The sequence below is a fragment of the Lemur catta genome, chromosome 3 (genome assembly GCF_020740605.2).
Source record: "Lemur catta isolate mLemCat1 chromosome 3, mLemCat1.pri, whole genome shotgun sequence".
In the NCBI taxonomy this organism is placed as follows: Eukaryota; Metazoa; Chordata; class Mammalia; order Primates; family Lemuridae; genus Lemur; species Lemur catta.
The window spans coordinates 25,605,470-25,624,469 of record NC_059130.1 but is presented as its reverse complement, the minus strand read 5'-3'; the positions used below and the strand labels follow the sequence as shown (position 1 = coordinate 25,624,469).

Sequence of the window (19,000 nt, the reverse complement as noted above, 5' to 3'; positions counted from 1 at the left end):
TGATATAAGAGCAAGATGCTCCTAGCACTCCGGGAGGCCGAGGCAGGAGGATTGCTTGAGGTCAGGAGTTCGAGATCAGCCTGAGCAAGAGCAAGACCCCCCATCTCTAATAAAAATAGAAAGAAATTAGCTGAACAACTAAAAATATATAGAAAAAAATTAGCTGGGCATGGTGGCGCATGCCTGTAGTCTCAGCCACTTGGGAGGCTGAGACAGAAGGATTGCTTGAGCCCCAGGAGTTTGAGGTTGCCATGAGCTAGGCTGACGCCATGGCACTCTAGCCTGGGCAACAGAGTAAGACTCTGTCTCAAAAAAAAAAAAAAAAAAAAAAAAGAACAAGATGCTATTTTTATTTATTTATTTATTTTATTTTTATCGCTCTTGCTCAGGCTGGTCTCAAACTCCTGAGCTCAAACGATCCACCCGCCTCGGCCTCCCAGAGTGTTAGGATTACAGGCATGAGCCACTGCGCTCAGCCAAAGATGCTATTTTTAAAAGGAACATTAAAAAAATAATAAAGACTTCTTGGATATTAAAAGTATGGAAACAGAAGTAACAAACTTAATAAAAGGATTCTAAGATAAAGTTAAGGAAACATCCTGGAGTGTAGAACAAAAAGACAAAGAAATTGAAAATAAGAAATAAAATGTAAGAAAATTAGAGATTCCATCCAGGAGATAGAATATCTGACTAATAGGAGCTCTAGAAAGACAGAACAAATAAATAGCTGAAGGGGCAAGTTATTAAATGAATAATTCAGTAATATTTACCTGAACTGAAGGAAATGAATTTCCAAATTAAAAGGGCCCATTAAATGCCCAGCATGGTAAATTTAAAAAACAAACATAGAGGCCAGGCACAGTGGCTCAGCCTGTAATCCTAGCACTCTGGGAGGCCGAGGCGGAAGGACCACTTGAGGTCAGGAGTTCAAGACCAGCCTGAGCAAGAGTGAGACCCCGTCTCTACTGAAAATAGAAAGAAATTATCTGGACAACTAAAAATATAGATAGAAAAAATTAGCTGGGCCTGGTGGCACATGCCTGTAGTCCCAGCTACTTGGGAGGCTAAGGCAGGAGGATTGCTTAAGCCCAGGAGTTTGAGGTTGTTGTGAGCTAGGCTGATGCCATGGCACTCTAGCCTCGGCAACAGAGTGAGACTCTGTCTCAAAAAAACAAAAAACAAAAAAACATAGTGAGATGCCATTTCTTAAAAAAACAGGAAAAATTAGTCAGGTGTGGTACACACCTATACCCCAACTACTAGGGAAGCTGAGGCAGGAGGATTGCTTGAGCCCAGGAGTTCAAGGCTGCAGTGAGTAACGATGATGACATTGCACTCTAGCCTGGGTAAAAGAGCAAGTCCCTGTCTCTGAAAAAAAATAAATAAAATTTAAATAAAATTTTAAAAGTTTTAAATCAAAGACTCAAGGTTTACATCATCATGAAATTTTGAATAAATATCAAGAACTTCTAAAAGCTTCCAGAGAGAAAATCAGAAGTCAAAAGAAGAAAAGTATTGGTGAAAATATGACATTGGGGCCAGGCGCAGTGGCTCACGCCTGCAATCCTAGCACTCTGGGAGGCTGAGACAGGTGGATCGCTCAAGGTCAAGAGTGCGAGACCAGCCTGAGCAAGAGCGAGACCCCGTCTCTACTAAAAATAGAAAGAAATGATCTGGACAGCTAAAATTATATATATAGAAAAAAATTAGCCGGGCATGGTGGCGCATGCCTGTAGTCCCAGCTACTCGGGAGGCTGAGGCAGGAGGATTGCTTAAGCCCAGAAGTTTGAGGTTGCTGTGAGCTTGACGCCACAGCACTCTAACCCCGGCAACAGGGCGAGATTCTGTCTCCAGAAAAAAAAAAAAAAGAAAGAAAATATGACATTGGGTATAAAATTAAATCTGACGGAAAATATGATATAAAAAACTTATGTGAAATTTGACCCAAAAAGGGAAGCAATACTAAAAAGCAAAGAGCTAATTGTCCAGTTTAGGAAGTTAGAAAAACAACAGAGTAAACCTGAAGAAAATGGAGGAATCTAATAGAATTGTAGGCTGACATTTATTTTGAATTAAGATTTTAGATACAACTGTGTTTTTGTGTCTGGCATTGCTGTCTAGAAGCCTGCTGTCAGCCTGACTTCTTTTCTTTCTTTCTTTGGTAGACGATCTATTTTTTCTTGCACTCTGATGTGTGCAGGTGGGGTGGGGAGGGAGGGTGAAGTGAGGGTATTTGAAGAAGGTAAAAGGGGCAGAACTTCAACACTGCTTGACAGTGAGAATGGAAGAGAGAAAAACCAAACATGAGTCATCCCGTTAGGAAACACCAAAAACAAAACAAGGCACAGGTGTGGGGGAAAGAAGATGAGACCAGCTTTGGGCTGGGGTGCTGCAGGCCATCTCGTGAAGATTCCCGTGTCTGTCTGGATGGTTCCACAGGTTTGAAATGTTGGAAGGGGAGCCAGGTGGAAGCACAGAGGCACGGGTCATTGGCAGTAGATGGGATAGATGCCAGATGTTGGAGACCTGGAGGGTGAGAAGCTGCGAATGTTGAAAGCAAGAGGGTGCAGAGTGAGGAGGAAGAAAGCTCAGGCCGCATCCCCAAAGAAAACTAACGCTTCAAAAAACAGCAGAGATGTATGCAACTATTACATACCAAGAAAGAAAGAGAGAGACAGAGAAAGGGAGGGAGGGAGGAAAAAGAAAAAAAGAAAAGAAAAAAGAGAAACCCTAAAAGAAAGCTGAAACAGAGGGGTCAAAGGTAGCTGGGAGAGATTGACTGGCACAGAAGCCAGGAGAAGTGTGTCCCCAGAAGGTGACAGCTTGCAGTGCTGTGGAGAGGGCAAGCCAGATAAGGGTTTCGTAAAGAGGTCACATGGACCTTGGCCAGAGAGGTTTCCCCAGGGAGGCAGGGGGTAGAGGAAGAGCTACTGTGCTGGGCTGAGGGGTGAGTAGAAGGTGAGGAGGTGGAGCTGGGAGAGCAGATTGTTCTGGAGTAGCTGGAGTGTGAAAAGGGAGGGGGCTAAAAAAGGAATTTTGTTTTATTTTTTAAAGATAACATTCTGATTCCAAAAATAGTTACATATTCTTTTCATAACACTTAGCACAGAAAAGTTCAAAGGATAGACAATTCTTTTTTTTTTTTTTGAGACAGAGTGTCACTTTGTTGCCCTGGATAGAGTGAGTGCGGTGGCATCAGCCTAGCTCACAGCAACCTCAAACTCCTGGGCTCAAGGGATCCTACTGCCTCAGCCTCCCGAGTAGCTGGGACTACAGGCATGCGCCACCATGCCCGGCTAATTTTTTCTATATATATTTTAGTTGGCCAGATAATTTCTTTCTATTTTTAGTAGAGACGGGGTCTCACTCTTGCTCAGGCTGGTCTTGAACTCCTGACCTCGAGCGATCCACCCGCCTCGGCCTCCCAGAGTGCTAGGATTACAGGCGTGAGCCACCGCGCCCAGCCTTAGACAATTCTTCTACAAACCCAGCTGACAGGGGCAAGTGTTCATCCTTAGGTGATGGTCCCTTAACTCGCCCACACATATTTGAATAAAATTTGACTACTTTGAGGGATGCATGTTCATTTCATGTATCGTGAGCATTTCTGTTTCAGTAAATAATCCATAATATTTTGTTTTTATTAAGGAAATAGATGTTTACTGTAAAATAAGCAATATTTAAATAGTAAAGTATAAAGTCTTACTTAAGGTAGGGCTATTTGTAGATCAGACTTGCGGCATACACGCTGCGAGGAAAGGGCCAGCAGGGCGGACTGGGAGGACAGAAGAGGCTGGGGAGAGAGGGCGTCATGGGTGGAGGGAAGGGGAGCCAGAGCTTCCTGCCTCCTGGCCTCGCGTCTCTGAAGAAGTCAGGTGTCCTGCTGGGAGTGGTGGGGGAGTGGAGGAAGGCAGGAAGTAGCTGCTACAGGGAACTGACCTGCAAGGCTGACCAGGGTCACTGAGGGCTGCTGAGCAGTGGCAAACTTCTGTTCAGCGGTGGCTCAACTTTCAGTAAGACAGGCCTGGATTTCCGTCCTGGTTCTGCCCCCTAATTAGCTACAAGTCCCTGGCCAAATTACCTAATCTCTCTGAACCTTAGAAGTCCAGATGAAAAAGTTGAAAAGGTAGATAGTTGAGGACCAATAATCCATGCTTGGGATTTAGCTGGGTTTGAAGTCAAATTATTGGCAAGATGGTGGTTAAAATGAGAGATTATGAGGTCTTTGCTCATTAGAAATGGAAGCACAGGAAGGAAGAGGCTAATAGTGAAAGAAAATAAGGGGTGAGTTCAAAGAATTGAAGTTATTTTTACATGTTTTACTGTACTACAAAAGACATTTTGCATTTTGAAAGTCATAAAACCAAAATAATCTGCATTTCTATCCCCCAGAAAAAAATATGACGTTTTCACTTACATCTTGTCAGTTCTTGCACTAAGCTGGCAAATGATCGGCATTGCTTTGTGACCTACAGTATAATCCAATGTTTTAGAGCATGGATTTGCTCATGCCTGTAATCCTAGCACTTTGCAAGGCCAAGATGGGAGGATCGCTTGAGGCCAGGAGTTCAAGACCCACACAAATATTGTTGTTCACTTTTGGTAATTCATTTCACATAATTCAATAAATTACATGAGATATTCAACATTTTATTATAGAATAGACTTTCTGTTAGATGATTTTTCCCAATTATAGGCTAATGTAAGTGTTCTGAGCACGTTTAAAATAGGCTAGGCTAAGCTATGATGTTTGCTCTGCATAGCTATGCAAGCTATGATGTTAGCTCAGGTGTGCCAATGCATTTTTGACTTATGACATTTTCAACTTAACTATGGGTTAATCAGGATATAATCCATCATAATTTGAGAAGCTTCTGTAACCAATATTGATTTAGTAGCAAGAACAGTTAAAGAACCCCTGCAAAACATTGGACAATCCAATAAAAAAAATGGACAAAAGACATGAAGAGACATTTCAGAAAAATGGAAATACAAAGATCTCTTAAAAAATGTGAAAGATGGTTTCATTAATAATCAGAAAAAGGCAAATCAAGACCATGTTGAGTTATCATCTTATCTTCACTAGACTGGCAGAAATTAAGATATCTTAACGATACCAAGGGCTGGAGAGGACATAGTCAATAGAAATGTTTTGTTTTCTGAGACAGGGTCTCCGTCTGTTGTCCAGGCTAGAGTGCAGTGGCCAGTGGCATCAGCACAGCTCACTACAACCTCAAACTCCTGGCCTCGAGTGATCATCCTGCCTCAGCCTCCCTCAGCCTCCCGAGTAGCTGAGACTACAAGCGTGTACCACCACACCCAGCTAATTTTTAAATTTTTTATAAAAATGGGGTCTCACTATTGCCCAGGCTGGTCTTGAATTCCTGGCCTCAAGTGATCCTTCCGCCTTAGCCTCCCAAAGTGCTAGGATTATAGATGTGAGCCACTGTGCCCAGCAATAGGAATTCTTATTCTACAAGAGTCAGTAGAAATTCATACAACCACTTTGGAAAATAATCTGGCATTATCCTTTAAAGTATCCTAAAGAAATTCTTGTATAGGTGTAATAGGAGAGATGTACAAAAAATTCCACTGTAACCCTCTTGATAAAAGAAAAATAACTGGGCTGGGCGCCTATAGTCCTAGCCACTCAGGAGGCTGAGGTGGGAGGATCCCTTGAGTGCTAAGATTGTGCCACTGTACTCCAGCCTGGGTGACAGAGTAAGACGCTGTCTCTCAAAAAAAAAAAAGAAGAAGAAGAAGAAAGAAAAAAGAAAAATAAACAACTGGAAGCAAAGCAAATGTCCAAAAGGAAGATGAACAGATTATAGTAAATTTACAGACTACTACACAATCATGAAAAGTAAATGAACAACAGCTACATGAAACAACTTTGATAAACCTCAGAAACAAAATGTTTTGTTAAAGAGCGGGTCCCAGGGCCAGGCGCGGTGGCTCATACCTGTAATCCTAGCACTCTGGGAGGCCGAGGCGGGAGGATCGCTCGAGGTCAGGAGTTTGAGACCAGCCTGAGCAAGAGCGAGACCTCGTCTCTACTAAAAATAGAAAGAAATTAGCTGGACAACTAAAAATATTTATAAAAAATTAGCAGGGCCTGGTGGCGCATGCCTGTAGTCCCAGCTACTGGGGAGGCTGAGGCAGGAGGATTGCTTGAGCCCAGGAGTTTGAGGTTGCTGTGAGCTAGGCTGATGCCACGGCACTCCCTCTAGCCCGGGCAACAGAGTAAGACTCTGTCTCAAAAAAAAAAAAAAAAAAAAAGAGCGAGTCCCACAAGTCTTACAGTATTATAAAACCATTTCCTATGAAGCTCAAAAACAAGCAACACTGAACATATTCTGGTTAGGAATCTATATGTACATGAAAAAACTGTGAAGGGGGAAAAAAAAGGAAACAATACATACAAAATTCAGGGTAACAGCCACTTCTGAGGGGGATGAAGAGGGGCAGGTTCAAGAAGACACACGCAGGTACGTGGCAAGGCACGAGGAACACTCCAGCTCTTCAATTCAGTGGCTTCTCATATGTTCATTTTGTTATGTTTCATGATTTAGATATAAGTTAAGTATTTTCTTTGTATGTGCCAAATATTAATCACTCTTTTAACATAATAAAGTGGAGGGGATCATGTGAATTTTGCTTTCTACTCCTATAACCCACGAGAAAACCTGGTTTGGTGCTCCACGAAGATGCGCTAGGTCTCACACTGTGGCTTCACAGACCCACCTGTGAAGGTCAGGCCCAAAGCATTCCTGGTCCTCGGTGTCTCAGTGTTGCCTGCGTTTCCATGTCTATCTCCTGCTGCTTGAGCCAGTCTCTGAGCTACTCAATTCCTCAAATATACGGGACTCAACTGTTACCTCTAGGAGCCTTCCCAGAGGCTGCCAGAGTTTGGCTCTTTCTCCTCCCTGTTCCCAAGTGCTTTGTTCATGCCTCTTTCAGCACTTGTCAGACATAAGGAATCGCTCTTCCCTAATCTCTGAGTCCCCAAGGATCAATACTGTTTTCTCTCTCTTTTTTTTTTACAGTCCAGCGGCTTTTATTAGGTTTGTCTCCTATGACATGAATTCATAGGGAATAGATTGAAGCAGCTCAAGGTCCTTTCTTTTGCTTCTGACAATGTGTGCTATGCCTATTATGCCACAAATTCGTAGGGGAACAGGTCCCAGCAGCTCAGGCTCCTTTCCATTGCTTCTCATGAAGTGTGCTTCTCTGGGTGGAGCAGGCTGGCACTTCAGTTGTACCAAGGTAACTTTCTCTTTGGCTTCCTTCTTTTCCTGATCATTTTCCTTCACGCATTTCAGGAGGCTATCTAGGCTCTTAGAGTGCTTAATTGCTCAATACGCACATTAATCCTCTTGACAAGAATCTTGCCCTTGTTTGTTTACAATTCCAACAGCATGCTGGGTAACACTGTAGACTCTCCCAGTTTTGCCATGGTAACATTTGTGGGGCGTGCCTTTTTCAACAGTACCCATTCCCTTGATGTAGACTACAATATCACCTTTCTTGTAGATTTGCATGTATGTGGCCAAAGGAACAACTCCACGTTTTCTAAAAGGCCTAGAGAACATGTATCGGGTGCCTCTCCTCTTTCCCTTTGTGTTTGTCATTTTGGCGAATTACTGGAAGATGGTGGCTCCCCAGTACTGTTTTCTATTCACCTCTGTGGCCCCAGGGCCCAACACAAAGTGGGCTCTTGGCAAAGCTTCTGTTAATGAGAAAGCGAGGAAGCCCCTAGGCAGGAGGAACTGAGGAGGGACTGTCACGGATGGAGCTGCGAGGAAGGGGAGCAGGTCAGGATTTGGAGACCAGGAAGCAAGACTTAGAGAATTAATAGGGAAGCTCGGGCCATGCACTCCTCTCCTCTCTCGCACTCAAAACTACGACTATTTGAAGAAAAAAAGAAAAAAAAGTTGCCAAGCTTTATTTAGATTGTAACGGTTACAGACAGCACACATCTAAACCCATATCCCGCCCCCAGGCAGTCTCTTGAGCAGGCTCAGCTGCCCTTTCCCTCCAGTCTCACTTCTTTTCCTCTTCCTTTTTGTCCTTCTTGCCATCCTTGGTGGCCTGGGAGGCCAGGGAGCCCATAGCATTTCGAATGGCTTCATTGTTGGGATCCACGCCTGGAAGGTTCTCTAGGACACTCTGAAGGAACTCGGGGTCCTGCATCACATCATAATCATCCTCTTCCTGAAAAAAGGCAGCGTTAGCTCAGGGCAGGGTGCGGGCCAGTGGAAAGCAAGCAGGTGTGGGGGACGGGAGCAGGCTGCGTGCGGCCTGAGCCCCCTCTCCTGACTGTGGGGGGAGGGGGGCGGTGAGGGCATCTCTGGCAGAGGGAAGGAAAGGACAAGTCAGCAAAATCCTACATGTGGTAGGAATGCAAACATTTATTACTGACCAAACCAAGAAGCCTGAGAATTTTGCTAATTGAACTCAGAGGGTAAACAGATGCCATCACATCTAGGTTTCCTGTTTTATCACACACCAGCCCTCCTCTATCTTCTTCCCAGACCCTCTTTTCACCCTCCAGGAAGATGAAATCCTAGATAACTGTCCAGACTGCTCCAACCAGCAAGGAAGGAAACGTACAGAACATTAGGACATTTCTCCTACTCTGCCCACTAGCACTCCGTTACCTTAGCAAGGTCTACACATAAGGAATTCATATCCACGTGTTTCCTTCCGTTCCTCACAGGACCCATCGCTGAAGCCCTGGGGGAGCAATGGTCCCAGCCCCAGAGGGCTGAGGATCACAATACGAGTGGATTTTAAACCCGGGGGCAGGGTTGGCCCTCACCTTGGCTGGCTCAGAAGTGTCCATGGCTGAGCTGGCATCAATGTCTGCTGAGTCCGCCTGGCCAAACTCTGAGGAAAAGAGGTCAGTCTGTTCAGTTCCATTTCCTCCCCTACCCTCTGCACCACCACCCAGGCCCGGGCTCACCTGCTCCCTGCAGGGACATCTGCATAGCATAAGCGATCTGCTCTTCCTCTGTCATGCTGCTTAGGTCAGGGAGCCCTGTGCGGCCAAATTCCTGTTGGCTGATGGTCATCTTCAGCAGGGCATCATCTGAGTCTGGAAAAAGGAAGAGAGGGGCAGGGTAGAACTGGTACCACACCTACACAGACCCACCCGCAAAGCCATTCCCTCAGCCCAGCGCCCCCATACACCCCTTCGCTGCTACACCTCCCCAGCCCCCTGCACCGTCTGCACCCAGCTTTCAACATTTAGCACCCTGCAGCCCCAGGACTTCAGATTCCACCTCTTTCACCTTCAGCCCCAGGCGTAGCAATCCCGGCCTCAGCAGCAGAAGCTGCAGCTGCCCGCCGGGCCTCCTCCTCCTGCCGCTGCCGCTGCTCTTCCATGGAAACGCGAAGGGCCTAGCAAAGGGCAGGACAAGAGCAGACGTTCCCCTGCCCTCACTCCTCCTGGGAGCAGGGGAAGTCATCTGGGTATGGGAAAGGAGCACAAACAGGTAGCTTCTGATTTTTCATATGGGAAAAAAGCTGGAGGGATAAGCAGTGGTATGGGAGAAAGGGAAGGATTTGGAAGAAGCCTGGGGTTTTAATCAGAAGAAGCAAAGGAGAAAGTCAGACATCGGTACCCGTAGAGATCAGACAGAATTATGGGGAAGAGGGAGTGAACTCAGGTCTTGGAAAATGAGTGAGTACTAAGGGAGTGTTTAGGACTGTCCAGCAGCACTGAAGCTCTATCATGAGTGTGTCAGTAGAGAACAAGGAAGGACCCCTGGGCTCTCCCCGGGGTCAACATTTGCTCACCAGGGCCAGCTCAGGATCGGCACTGGGATCCACTCCAAATTCAAAGTCACTGGCTCCAAGACCCAGCATGGCACCACCTTCACCAGCCAAAATCGGAGAACTAATGAGAGCATCAGCCAAGCTGGGCCCAGGAGGCACTGTCACCAGATGAGAACCGGTTCCGTCTTTGCCATTCAACGTGTTTACAAAGGCTGTCAGCTTTTCTGTGTTCACCTCCTGGGGAAGCAAGAACACACGATGCCCTCCTTCACGCCTTGCTCCCCAGTCTTTGCCATTTCTGTGCTACTCTCCCACAGTATGGGTCCTCCTCTGGGTAAGGACTGCTCTGTTTACACCCAAGTCAGCACCCCCCAATCAGTCCCTACTTACCTCTTCCCCAAAATTGATAATGTCAACATTTACTTTCTCCTTCTTAAGGCGTTTAGCCAGTTTCACCAGCTGGGAAGAAGGGGAGAAAAATCAAGAAATTTGTTCCATACTTGAAGGGGAAGGGATGCCCTCATAAAACCATACAGAAATCCACTGGCCTCCCCAAGACGCCCCAACAGAAACACTGAATTCTGCATGTCCACTTTTCCCCCAAGTGAAGAGCCCAATGCCTCTGCCAGCTTCTCCTAAGGGCTAACAGATCTCATTCCCAAACACGGGCCGCCCGCATTCCCCAGCTGTCTGTTGGACTCACATCCTTCTCGTTGTCCTCCACCGGACTTCCCACGAAGGCAATGATGCGCATCTTGTGATTCTTGCCTTGTCGGTGCTTCAGAGCCAGCTTGCAAAGGAAGAGAAATTCTTACTGTCAACCAGCTCTTTCCTCTGTCACTATTCTTGTTTCTTACAGTTTCTGTGTACCTCGTGTCTACCATCACACAAGACTGAACACCCCTCTTCTTGCTGTTTCTCTTTGTGGATAAAGAACAGGGGTTAATTCTCAGTTCTAGGGATTTTTCCTTTCACAATCCTCAACAGTTCTAGGATTCATCCCACCACATCCTCGCCACTCTAAGTTAGCTTTCCCTAGGTCCTCTCACTTTTCCTGCTCTGGTTCTAGCTCAAGATTCCAGGGCAGAAATGAATATGTTGGCGACAGAACCTCAGAGCAGAGAGGAACAATCAAGGGCACCCAGTGGGACTCACATGGGCCACACGGATGCCAGTGCAGAAGGTGATCTTGCCCTTGGGCTGCACAGTGTGGAGCTTGGACAGGATGCGGCCGGTGTCAGGGGTGAGTGTGGTCAGCACTTCACAGTCACTGGCATGTGGGAAAAGCATTTCAGTGGGTTCAGGTCAGCACAAGTACCTCCCAACTGCATCTGACTCACCTGTTCTTTAGAGACCTGGATTATAACCAATTTCTATTCTCCTTAATCAAACATTTAGTGTTTAGTAGATACCAAGCACAGAAATGGTAAGTGATTGGTTTTGTAAGAACTTGCCCTCTAACTCCCAATATTTCCCCCTAACTTCTCTCATCTTCCTTGCTCTCGGCCCTGAGAATCCTCCATAATCGGATGCTACTTTGTATCACTTGCACCCTTTCCATTTCCAGACCCATTTCCCAGCAAACAGCATGTACACTGGAGTGGGAGGTTACTCATTTGAGGATTATCAGGTCTTAAAACAAATCACTTCTGGGGTAACAGGATGCGTGATATATGCCCAGGGGCTCTGATCCAAAATTATTTCTCGTTGACTTTAAAATACACTGGGAAATTTCACCCTAGGAGATTTAGCTTCATAACTAAATTCAGGTTAATATTAAAAACAAGTTATAATATTATTTACATTTACACTGACCAGTGAGAAATACAGTCTGGAAGGCAAGGGGCAAAAGCAACCTCACAGAATCTACAAAAGGGAAGCATGTAACATGTGGCATGCAACATGTACCAGCAGGTCACATGAGGGAAATCAACCACCCACCTACCAAGGCCCCTCCTCCTCTGTCCCCCATACTTGGCCAGTGTGATGAGGCCCACGTTGTTCTCAGGGTTGCTGCGGGTCTTTGAGTGACATACTATGTTGACAGCATCCTGCTGAGCCTGCAGCCGGGTGGGTAAGAAGTCCCCGTTCCGCATATACTCACTGTTGTCCACACTGTCAGATTAGGGTTCAAGAAGGAAAGAGAAGAAATGTTGGAGAATCTCTCTGAAATCTTCTCCCCAGATCCAGGGACCCCCTTCGACACCACTCGTGTGAGGTATACCGTGGTGTACAAAAGCAGCTCTCAGTCTTTGTGGAACACAGAATCACCTGAAACTTTTCTTTTTAAATATGCAGATGACTGATTCTTAGCCCAGACTTACTGACTCAGAATGACCAGAGTAAGAAAACTTTTAAAAATCTCCATAAGCAACTCTGATAAGCACCAAAAGTAGTGATCTACTGATGTACACAGCATATAAAAATGTACCTTTTTATAAGCTACATTTAAGTGTTATTAAGCATTGTCAGATAAATATTCCAAGTCTGTCATTAAATGGGAGTAGTCCAAATACAGGAAACAAAGAAGATAATTTAAAAATATTTATAAGCTGGGCACAATGGTTCATGCCTATAATACCAGCACTCTGGGAGGCCGAGGCAGGAGGAGTTCAAGACCAGCCTGGGGCCGGGCATGGTGGCTCACGCCTGTAATTCTAGCACTCTGGGAGGCCGAGGCGGGCGGATTGTTTGAGCTCAGGAGTTCGAGACCAGCCTGAGCAAGAGTGAGACCCCATCTTTAAAAACAAACAAACAAAAAAAGACCAGCCTGGGCAACATAGCAAGACATCTCTACAAAAAATAAAAAAAAAATAGCCAGGCATGGAGGTGCACACCTGTAGTCCTAGCTATTCAGGAGGCTGACGCAGGAGGATCCCTTGAGCCCAGGAATTTAAGGTTGCAGTGAGCTATGATGCCACTGCATTCCAGCCTAGGTGACAGAATGAGACTCTGTCTCAAAAAATAATAATAATAAATTTATAAAATAACACACACTTGGCAGCACTAAGTGCAAGAAAGCGCAATACAATCATCTGATTAAATGCTTAACAGCTTTGGCAGCTGGACTGAACTGCAAAAATGAGGTTTCATGGATTTCAGGTCTCATCTCTTCTAGCCCTTCAACTCTTCACAATCAAAAGTATCCAGGCCGGGCGCGGTGCCTCACACCTGTAATCCTAGCACTCTGGGAGGCCAAGGCAGGAGGATTGCTTGAGGTCAGGAGTTCGAGACCAGCCTCAGCAAGAGCAAGACTCCGTCTCTACAAAAATAGAGAAAAATCTGCCGGACGTGGTGGCTCAGGCCTGTAAGTCCCAGCTACTTGGGAGGCTGAGGCAGGAGGATCGCTGAGCCCAGGAGTTTGAGGTTGCTGTGAGCTAGGCTGACGCCACGGCACTCTAGCCCAGGCAACAGAGTGAGATTCTGTCTCAAAAAAAAAAAAAAAAGCATCCAGATATAAAAAAAATAAAGTGGTTACTTAACCACTGACTAAAAATTTTTAAAAATAATAAACTAAAATAAAAATATCCAGATATGAAATATAATCTCCAGCTTTCCAGAGACCAAAAGAGGGCAGGTAAACGAAGCAGTTATTAAGCCCCTGGAGAGGATCAATTCGTGATAACCAGAGATCCCTGAAAGCTCTAACAGTCAATGATTCTATCTGTCCTAATGGAAGGAAGCAGTGCCCTTGACAAGATATCTCATTACTTTTTTTTTTTTTTGAGACAGAGTCTCGCTCTGTTGCTTGTGCTAGAGTGCCGTGGGGTCAGCCTAGCTCACAGCAACCTCAAACTCCCAGGCTCAAGCAATTCTCCTGCCTCAGCCTCTGAAGTAATTGGGACTACAGGCATGCGCCACTATGCCCGGCTAATTTTTTCTATATATTTTTAGTTGTCAGGATAATTTCTTTCTCCCAGAGTACTAGGATTATAGAAGTGAGCCACCGCGCCCAGCCAAGATATCGCATTTCTATTGGCAAGTAAAATATGGGTTTGGGGGCAATTTTTTTTCTTTAGTATGTTCTGTCTGGCAATAAATACAAACCAAAAATGGCAGAGAGGTAATTGAGAAGCTACTGGAAAACAAGTAGAAAAGGAAATGTGGGTAGAGTATCGCTAATCAGAAGATCTGAAATCCGAAATGCTCCCCAATCAGAAACTTTTGAGTGCCAACATGATGCCACGGGTAGAAAACTCCATACCTGACCTCACATGGCAGGCTGAAGTCTAAACAAAGGTGCACAACAGTTTATTCAGTATCTCCAATGGGAAAAAACACCTTCCAAGCTCTCTTTAGTTGCGATATACTGTCTTTTTTCTGATCACGCCCAGATTCCCCCACACAAGCACACCCACAAAAGGTAATAAAATGGCACTGGGCAGGCTGGTTGCACGAACAGCAGCTTCCCCATGACGCCCTCGCATGGAGGCCAAGACCTACGTGCATTATTCACTGTGATTTTTTTGCTTATTGTCTGCTCTGTGATATAAAAATATTGTTGAAAATGTCAAAAAGGCCTGCATGATATCCTCTGGGTAATGCCAATATTCCAAAATCTAAAAAGACCCGAGAAGTGAGACACTTCTGGTTTCAGGCATTGTGGATAAGGGATACTCAAGCCTGCATTAAAAGTCACACTATGGCCGGGCGCGGTAGCTCATGTCTGTAATCCTAGCACTTCGGGAGGCCAAGGCTGGAGGACTGCTTCAGGCCAGGAATTCTAAGACCAGCCTGTTTCAACAACAACAAGAAAGAGTTCCACTTGGTAGCCGGAGCACAGAGCAGATCCCAGAGAGCCCGGAGCAGCCACAGCTGCCGCAGCCAGCCCCAGTCACCAACACCGCAGCCATGAGCCACGAGGCCTCAGCGCTGCCCACACCAAGCCTGGCACCATGGGCAGTGGCACAGGGAGCGGTGGCTCAGGTGGCCTCACATTGGTGGCACCTGCTGGCGAGGACAAGAAGGTCATCGCACCTGCAGCCAATTAAGCAGACCGTGCTCCTTTCCTCATGGGGGCCCAGTGTGCAATAGCTGCAAACAGCAGCCTCCTTGGTAGTGTATGCAGCCTGTTGCTTGTATGGGTTGCTCTAAGGGACCTTGGAGACAGTCCCTTCTGATATATATTCATGTGTCAGACCTTGTGCTGTCCCCAGTCTGGGCTCCAGACAGGTATGAGCAGTGCCTTTGGAAAGCCCCAGGAGAAAAGGGTGCGGAGGTAGCAAATGTTACAGGTCCTGGTGGAGTTCCAGTTCAAGGCGGTAAATATGCGGCAGATCCTAACCAGTACAGATGCTATCCACACTGCAGGGGTCCTCCATGCAATTACCAGAATTACCAAAATAGTGAGAGTGGGGAAAAGAATGAGGGACTGGAGAGTGCTCCTGAAGGCTAGGTCCATCAACGCCAGCCCTACTGCCGGCAAAAGTTCCCACCTTACTATATGCGCAGACCCTATGGGCATCCACTCCAGTATTCCAACCCTCCTGTGCAGGGAGAAGTGATGGAGGGTGCTGACAACCACGGTGCAGGAGAACAAGGTAGGCCAGTGAGACAGTATATGTATCAGGGTTACAGACCATGATTCCGCAGAGGCCCTCCTCACCAAAGACAGCCCAGAAAAGATGGCAATGAAGATAAAGAAAATTAAGGAGATGAGACCCAAGGTCAGCAGTCACCTCAAATCGGTAACTTCAATTACACCCAGAAAACCCTAAACCACAAGATGGCAAAGTGTCAAAGAGACAAAAACAGCTGATCCACCAGCTGAGAATTCATCTGCTCCTGGGGCTGAGCAGGGTGGGGATGAGTTAATGCCGGCTTACATTCTCTGCCATCATCCGGTTTAGTAATCCAACAAGAAGAAATGAACATGAAATTCCAGCAAAAAGAAATGAATAAAAGATTGGAGCTGAAGACCTTAAGTGCCTGCTTTTTGCCCATTGACCAGATAACTAAAACTATCTGCATTATCTATGCAGCATGAGGTTTTTATTATTTTTACCTAAAAACATCTTTTTTGATAATAACAAACATGTTTTTTTTAAAAGCTTGGGTTTTCTCAATATGCCTTTAAAGGTTTTCAAATTGTTTCATATCTAGTCAAGTTGAGATTTTTAAGAACTCCATTTTGAATTTGTAATAAAAATTTACAACTTGATTTTTTTTAAAAAAAATCAACAAACTGTTGAGCTAGTAATACAGGTCTTAAATAATTAAAACAAAAAAAACCCCAAAACCCACACACACTAGTTTCTATTCCCTACTCCCTAATATGCTGGGTGTTTACACTTCACAGCCTTGTATGTACCTTTCCCCCTACCCTTCTCCTTCTTAGCATGTGTCTACCCTTTCAAGGCTCCTCTTAAATTTTTTTTTGAGGACTCCCCAAGTACCATGGCAACTAATATTTGTACAGTGCTCTACAGTTTACAGAGCACAATCACATACATTTCACTTGCCTGTGCTATAAGGGAGGTTGATGTTACCACTATTCCCGTTATATAGATAAAAGTGAGAGATTTACTAACATTCACAAGAACACGCAACTGTAAGTACCAGAAAACACAGGTTTTTGGATTCCAAATCCTGCCCTCTTTCTACTCTATCATATTTGTTCTCTCCCAGAGATTACCAGAGTTAGAAAACAAAAATATAAGATTCCCAGTTAAATTTGAATTTCAGATAAACAACTTTTTAGTATAAGTATGTCCCATTCAATGCTTGGGACATATTTATACTCATTGTTCACACTAAAAATTATTCATTGTTCATCTGAAATTCAAATTTAACTGGGAATCCTGTATTTTATCTGGCAATGCTATCCTCCTCCAAAAAAGAAAAAAGACGAAACCTCTTAGGTGTCTGTTCCATCCAACTGGCAATTTGTATGTGTTCATGTACTATTCTGTATTATAGTCTATGGTCACACTTAGAAAGAACTCTTGAAATCTTGCAAAAGTTTATGTCCTAGGCTTCTAATGTGACTCATAACAGGTACTCAGCCCAAGTCTGAGACTGGTGAAGAGATCTAGCTCATCGGATAAGAGCTTTTGTGTCAGACAGCCTTGGGTTTAAATCTTGATCCAGCACTTAACTAGCTGTGTAACTTTGGGCAAGTCACTTAAAATCGCTGGGACTTATTCTCATGAGACTTATACAGTATTCTCAACTGTAAAATGGAGAAATGTTTTATCTTAAAGTGTTGCCGTGAGTTTTAAATGACATATAGCAAACACAACGTCTGACACATAGAAAGCAATCTATAAACTGTACCTTTGAAGATGATACAGGGAAAGGTAATGGGGTTAGAGACGAGTGAATGGGGAAAAGGAAGGGGTTTATAATCTTCTTGCTAATATCCATTATTTTGACAAGAGAGGAGGGCAAAAGACTATCACGATGAGTGCGAGAAACAGGACTCTGGCTAAAGACAGAACTGGGGCTAATCGAGAGAAGACGACGCTGGAATAGAGAAAGACAGCAGGGGTCGCCGGGTCAATGCTGTCCGCGGGTTGGGGGTAACCCGGACCTGTCCGCCTCTCCTCGCCCTGGTATGACTCAGGGAGTTGATGGGGCTCTTTCCCTCCGGGCCCAAGGCCGCATCTCGCTCATGAGCCCCCCGCCCCAAGCCCAGGTTCGCCCGGCCGCGGAGCTACACGCACGCCAAACGCAGTCCCGCTCCCACGGGTCCCGAGCTAATTGCTCACCAAACCATAGTGCTTTCCAACACCATCTTGCCACCTTCCTCTGCTGACCCGTTCTCCGAGACTGCCTAATAACAACTCCTCCAATTGGCCCAGCGTTGTAACCAATCAAAGACCTCGGCGCAGCCAGTTGGTTCCGCCCCGTCCTCCGCGTTGCATTCTGGGAGTTGTAGGCGCCGAAATAAATGGGATTTGGGGGCGTGGGTAGAGGCTAGTACCACATAAGAAAGGCCTCACCTCCACTTTCTCTGCCATTCCAGCTCTAGGTCTCAGTGGGGTCCCCGCTGGCCGGATCTAAGAGAAAATATGGAAGAACCCTTGAAAGTGCTGTGTCTGTGTCTGATCCAGCATCGTCATTTTTAATCAGTGGTGGGATCACTAAACGTTCTAGAGCCTTCAGTTCCCCATAGCACTTTGTTAATCTAACTACTACTACAAAGCCCTCATACTCCTGAATTGAATTTCTTTGCATATCTATCTCCCCCACTTAATTAAGGGAAGGACAAGTGTCCTAATCTTTGCAATTCCCTAAGCCCAGTACAGAGCCTGACACATGGTAGGAGCCTAAAAAAGATTGGACAAATCAATTATTTTAACTAATCTCCCAAAGAACAAACCAGTAAACCATTTTGGTTTGTTAATCAAGAGTAACATTTAAAAATACTTTGGATTACTGTACACACACACACACACACACACACACACACACACACACACCCCTGGAAATTCCAGATCTCTATTTGGAGGAGGGAGAGGGAGAGGGAAGGATCATGTGTGGCGACAGAACAGCATACTTGGAGATGGGAGAGAGGAGTGTTGCAGATATTACTTAGATGTTAGTGAAGTTTTAATTAATATCTTAAAAATTATTGATAACCATCACAGTTTGTACAGGAGTAAAATTTCATATCCTTAGAAGAAAAAAAAAATCTATCAATATACCCACAGACAGGATAGAGGGAAAAATAAGAAAGCATAGGAAAAAAAAAATAGCCACAAGTTCAAATATAACAACCAAAATATTTAAAAAGTAAGATAAAAATTGTTTTTTAGAAAAACAGTTATGCAATGTAAACAGAAACCTCCAGCAACACTTCAAACTAAATGACCATAAAAGGTGAAAATAAAGGGTGAAAAAAACATCGGAATATCAGGAAATTGTAATAAAAGAAAGCATGTGGGCTGGGCACGGTGGCTCACACCTGTAATCCTAGGACTTTGGGAGGCCAAGTCTGGAGAATCACTCGAGGTCAGGAGTTCAAGATCAGCCTGAGCAAGAGTGAGACCCTGTGTCTACTAAAAATAGAAAAAAAATTAGCCAGGCGTGATGGTGTGTACCTGTAGTCCCAGTTACTTGAGAGGCTGAGGCAGGAGGATTGCTTTAGCCCAGGAGTTTGAGGTTGCTGGGAGCTAGGCTGATGCCATGACACTAGCCTGGGCAAAAGAGCAAGACTCTGTCTCAAAAAAAAAAAAAAAGAAAAGAAAAGAAAAGGAAGCATGTGCAGCTATAATAA

The 19,000-nt window shown here is 45.0% G+C and overlaps 1 protein-coding gene, 1 non-coding gene and 1 pseudogene across 3 annotated transcripts; 2 read left to right on the top strand and 1 right to left on the bottom strand.

The window, feature by feature from the left end:
• Positions 1-7,929: 7,929 nt before the first annotated feature.
• PSMD4 (proteasome 26S subunit ubiquitin receptor, non-ATPase 4) lies at positions 7,930-17,595 on the bottom strand. 2 transcript variants are annotated; one of them, XM_045545054.1, is made up of 10 exons: positions 17,490-17,595; positions 11,755-11,895; positions 10,936-11,050; positions 10,484-10,570; positions 10,171-10,239; positions 9,802-10,017; positions 9,285-9,402; positions 8,966-9,097; positions 8,822-8,889; positions 7,930-8,214 (listed from the first exon to the last, which is right to left on the bottom strand). In XM_045545054.1, exons 1-10 carry the CDS (start codon positions 17,513-17,515, stop codon positions 8,044-8,046), a joined length of 1,143 nt encoding a protein of 380 aa, XP_045401010.1. In that variant the 5' UTR covers positions 17,516-17,595; the 3' UTR covers positions 7,930-8,043. The 2 variants fall into 2 exon arrangements, with proteins under 2 accessions (XP_045401010.1, XP_045401011.1); XM_045545055.1 differs by having other exon boundaries at positions 9,294-9,402; positions 17,490-17,578.
• LOC123634137 lies at positions 14,676-15,629 on the top strand (annotated as a pseudogene).
• Positions 14,758-14,892, top strand: LOC123636252. Its single transcript, XR_006734446.1, has one exon. It is a non-coding gene; the product is annotated as a small nucleolar RNA SNORA70 (small nucleolar RNA).
• Positions 17,596-19,000: the final 1,405 nt, after the last annotated feature.

Excerpts from the sequence above, each read along its gene's own strand:
- PSMD4 (XM_045545054.1), bottom strand. The coding sequence starts at position 17,515 with ATGGTGTTGGAAAGCACTATGGTTTG. Across the intron at positions 11,051-11,754 it reads GGCCTCATCACACTGGCCAA|TGACTGTGAAGTGCTGACCA; the intron begins GTATGGGGGACA and ends CCCACATGCCAG. Across the intron at positions 10,240-10,483 it reads TGGAGGACAACGAGAAGGAT|CTGGTGAAACTGGCTAAACG; the intron begins GTGAGTCCAACA and ends CCTTCTTCCCAG.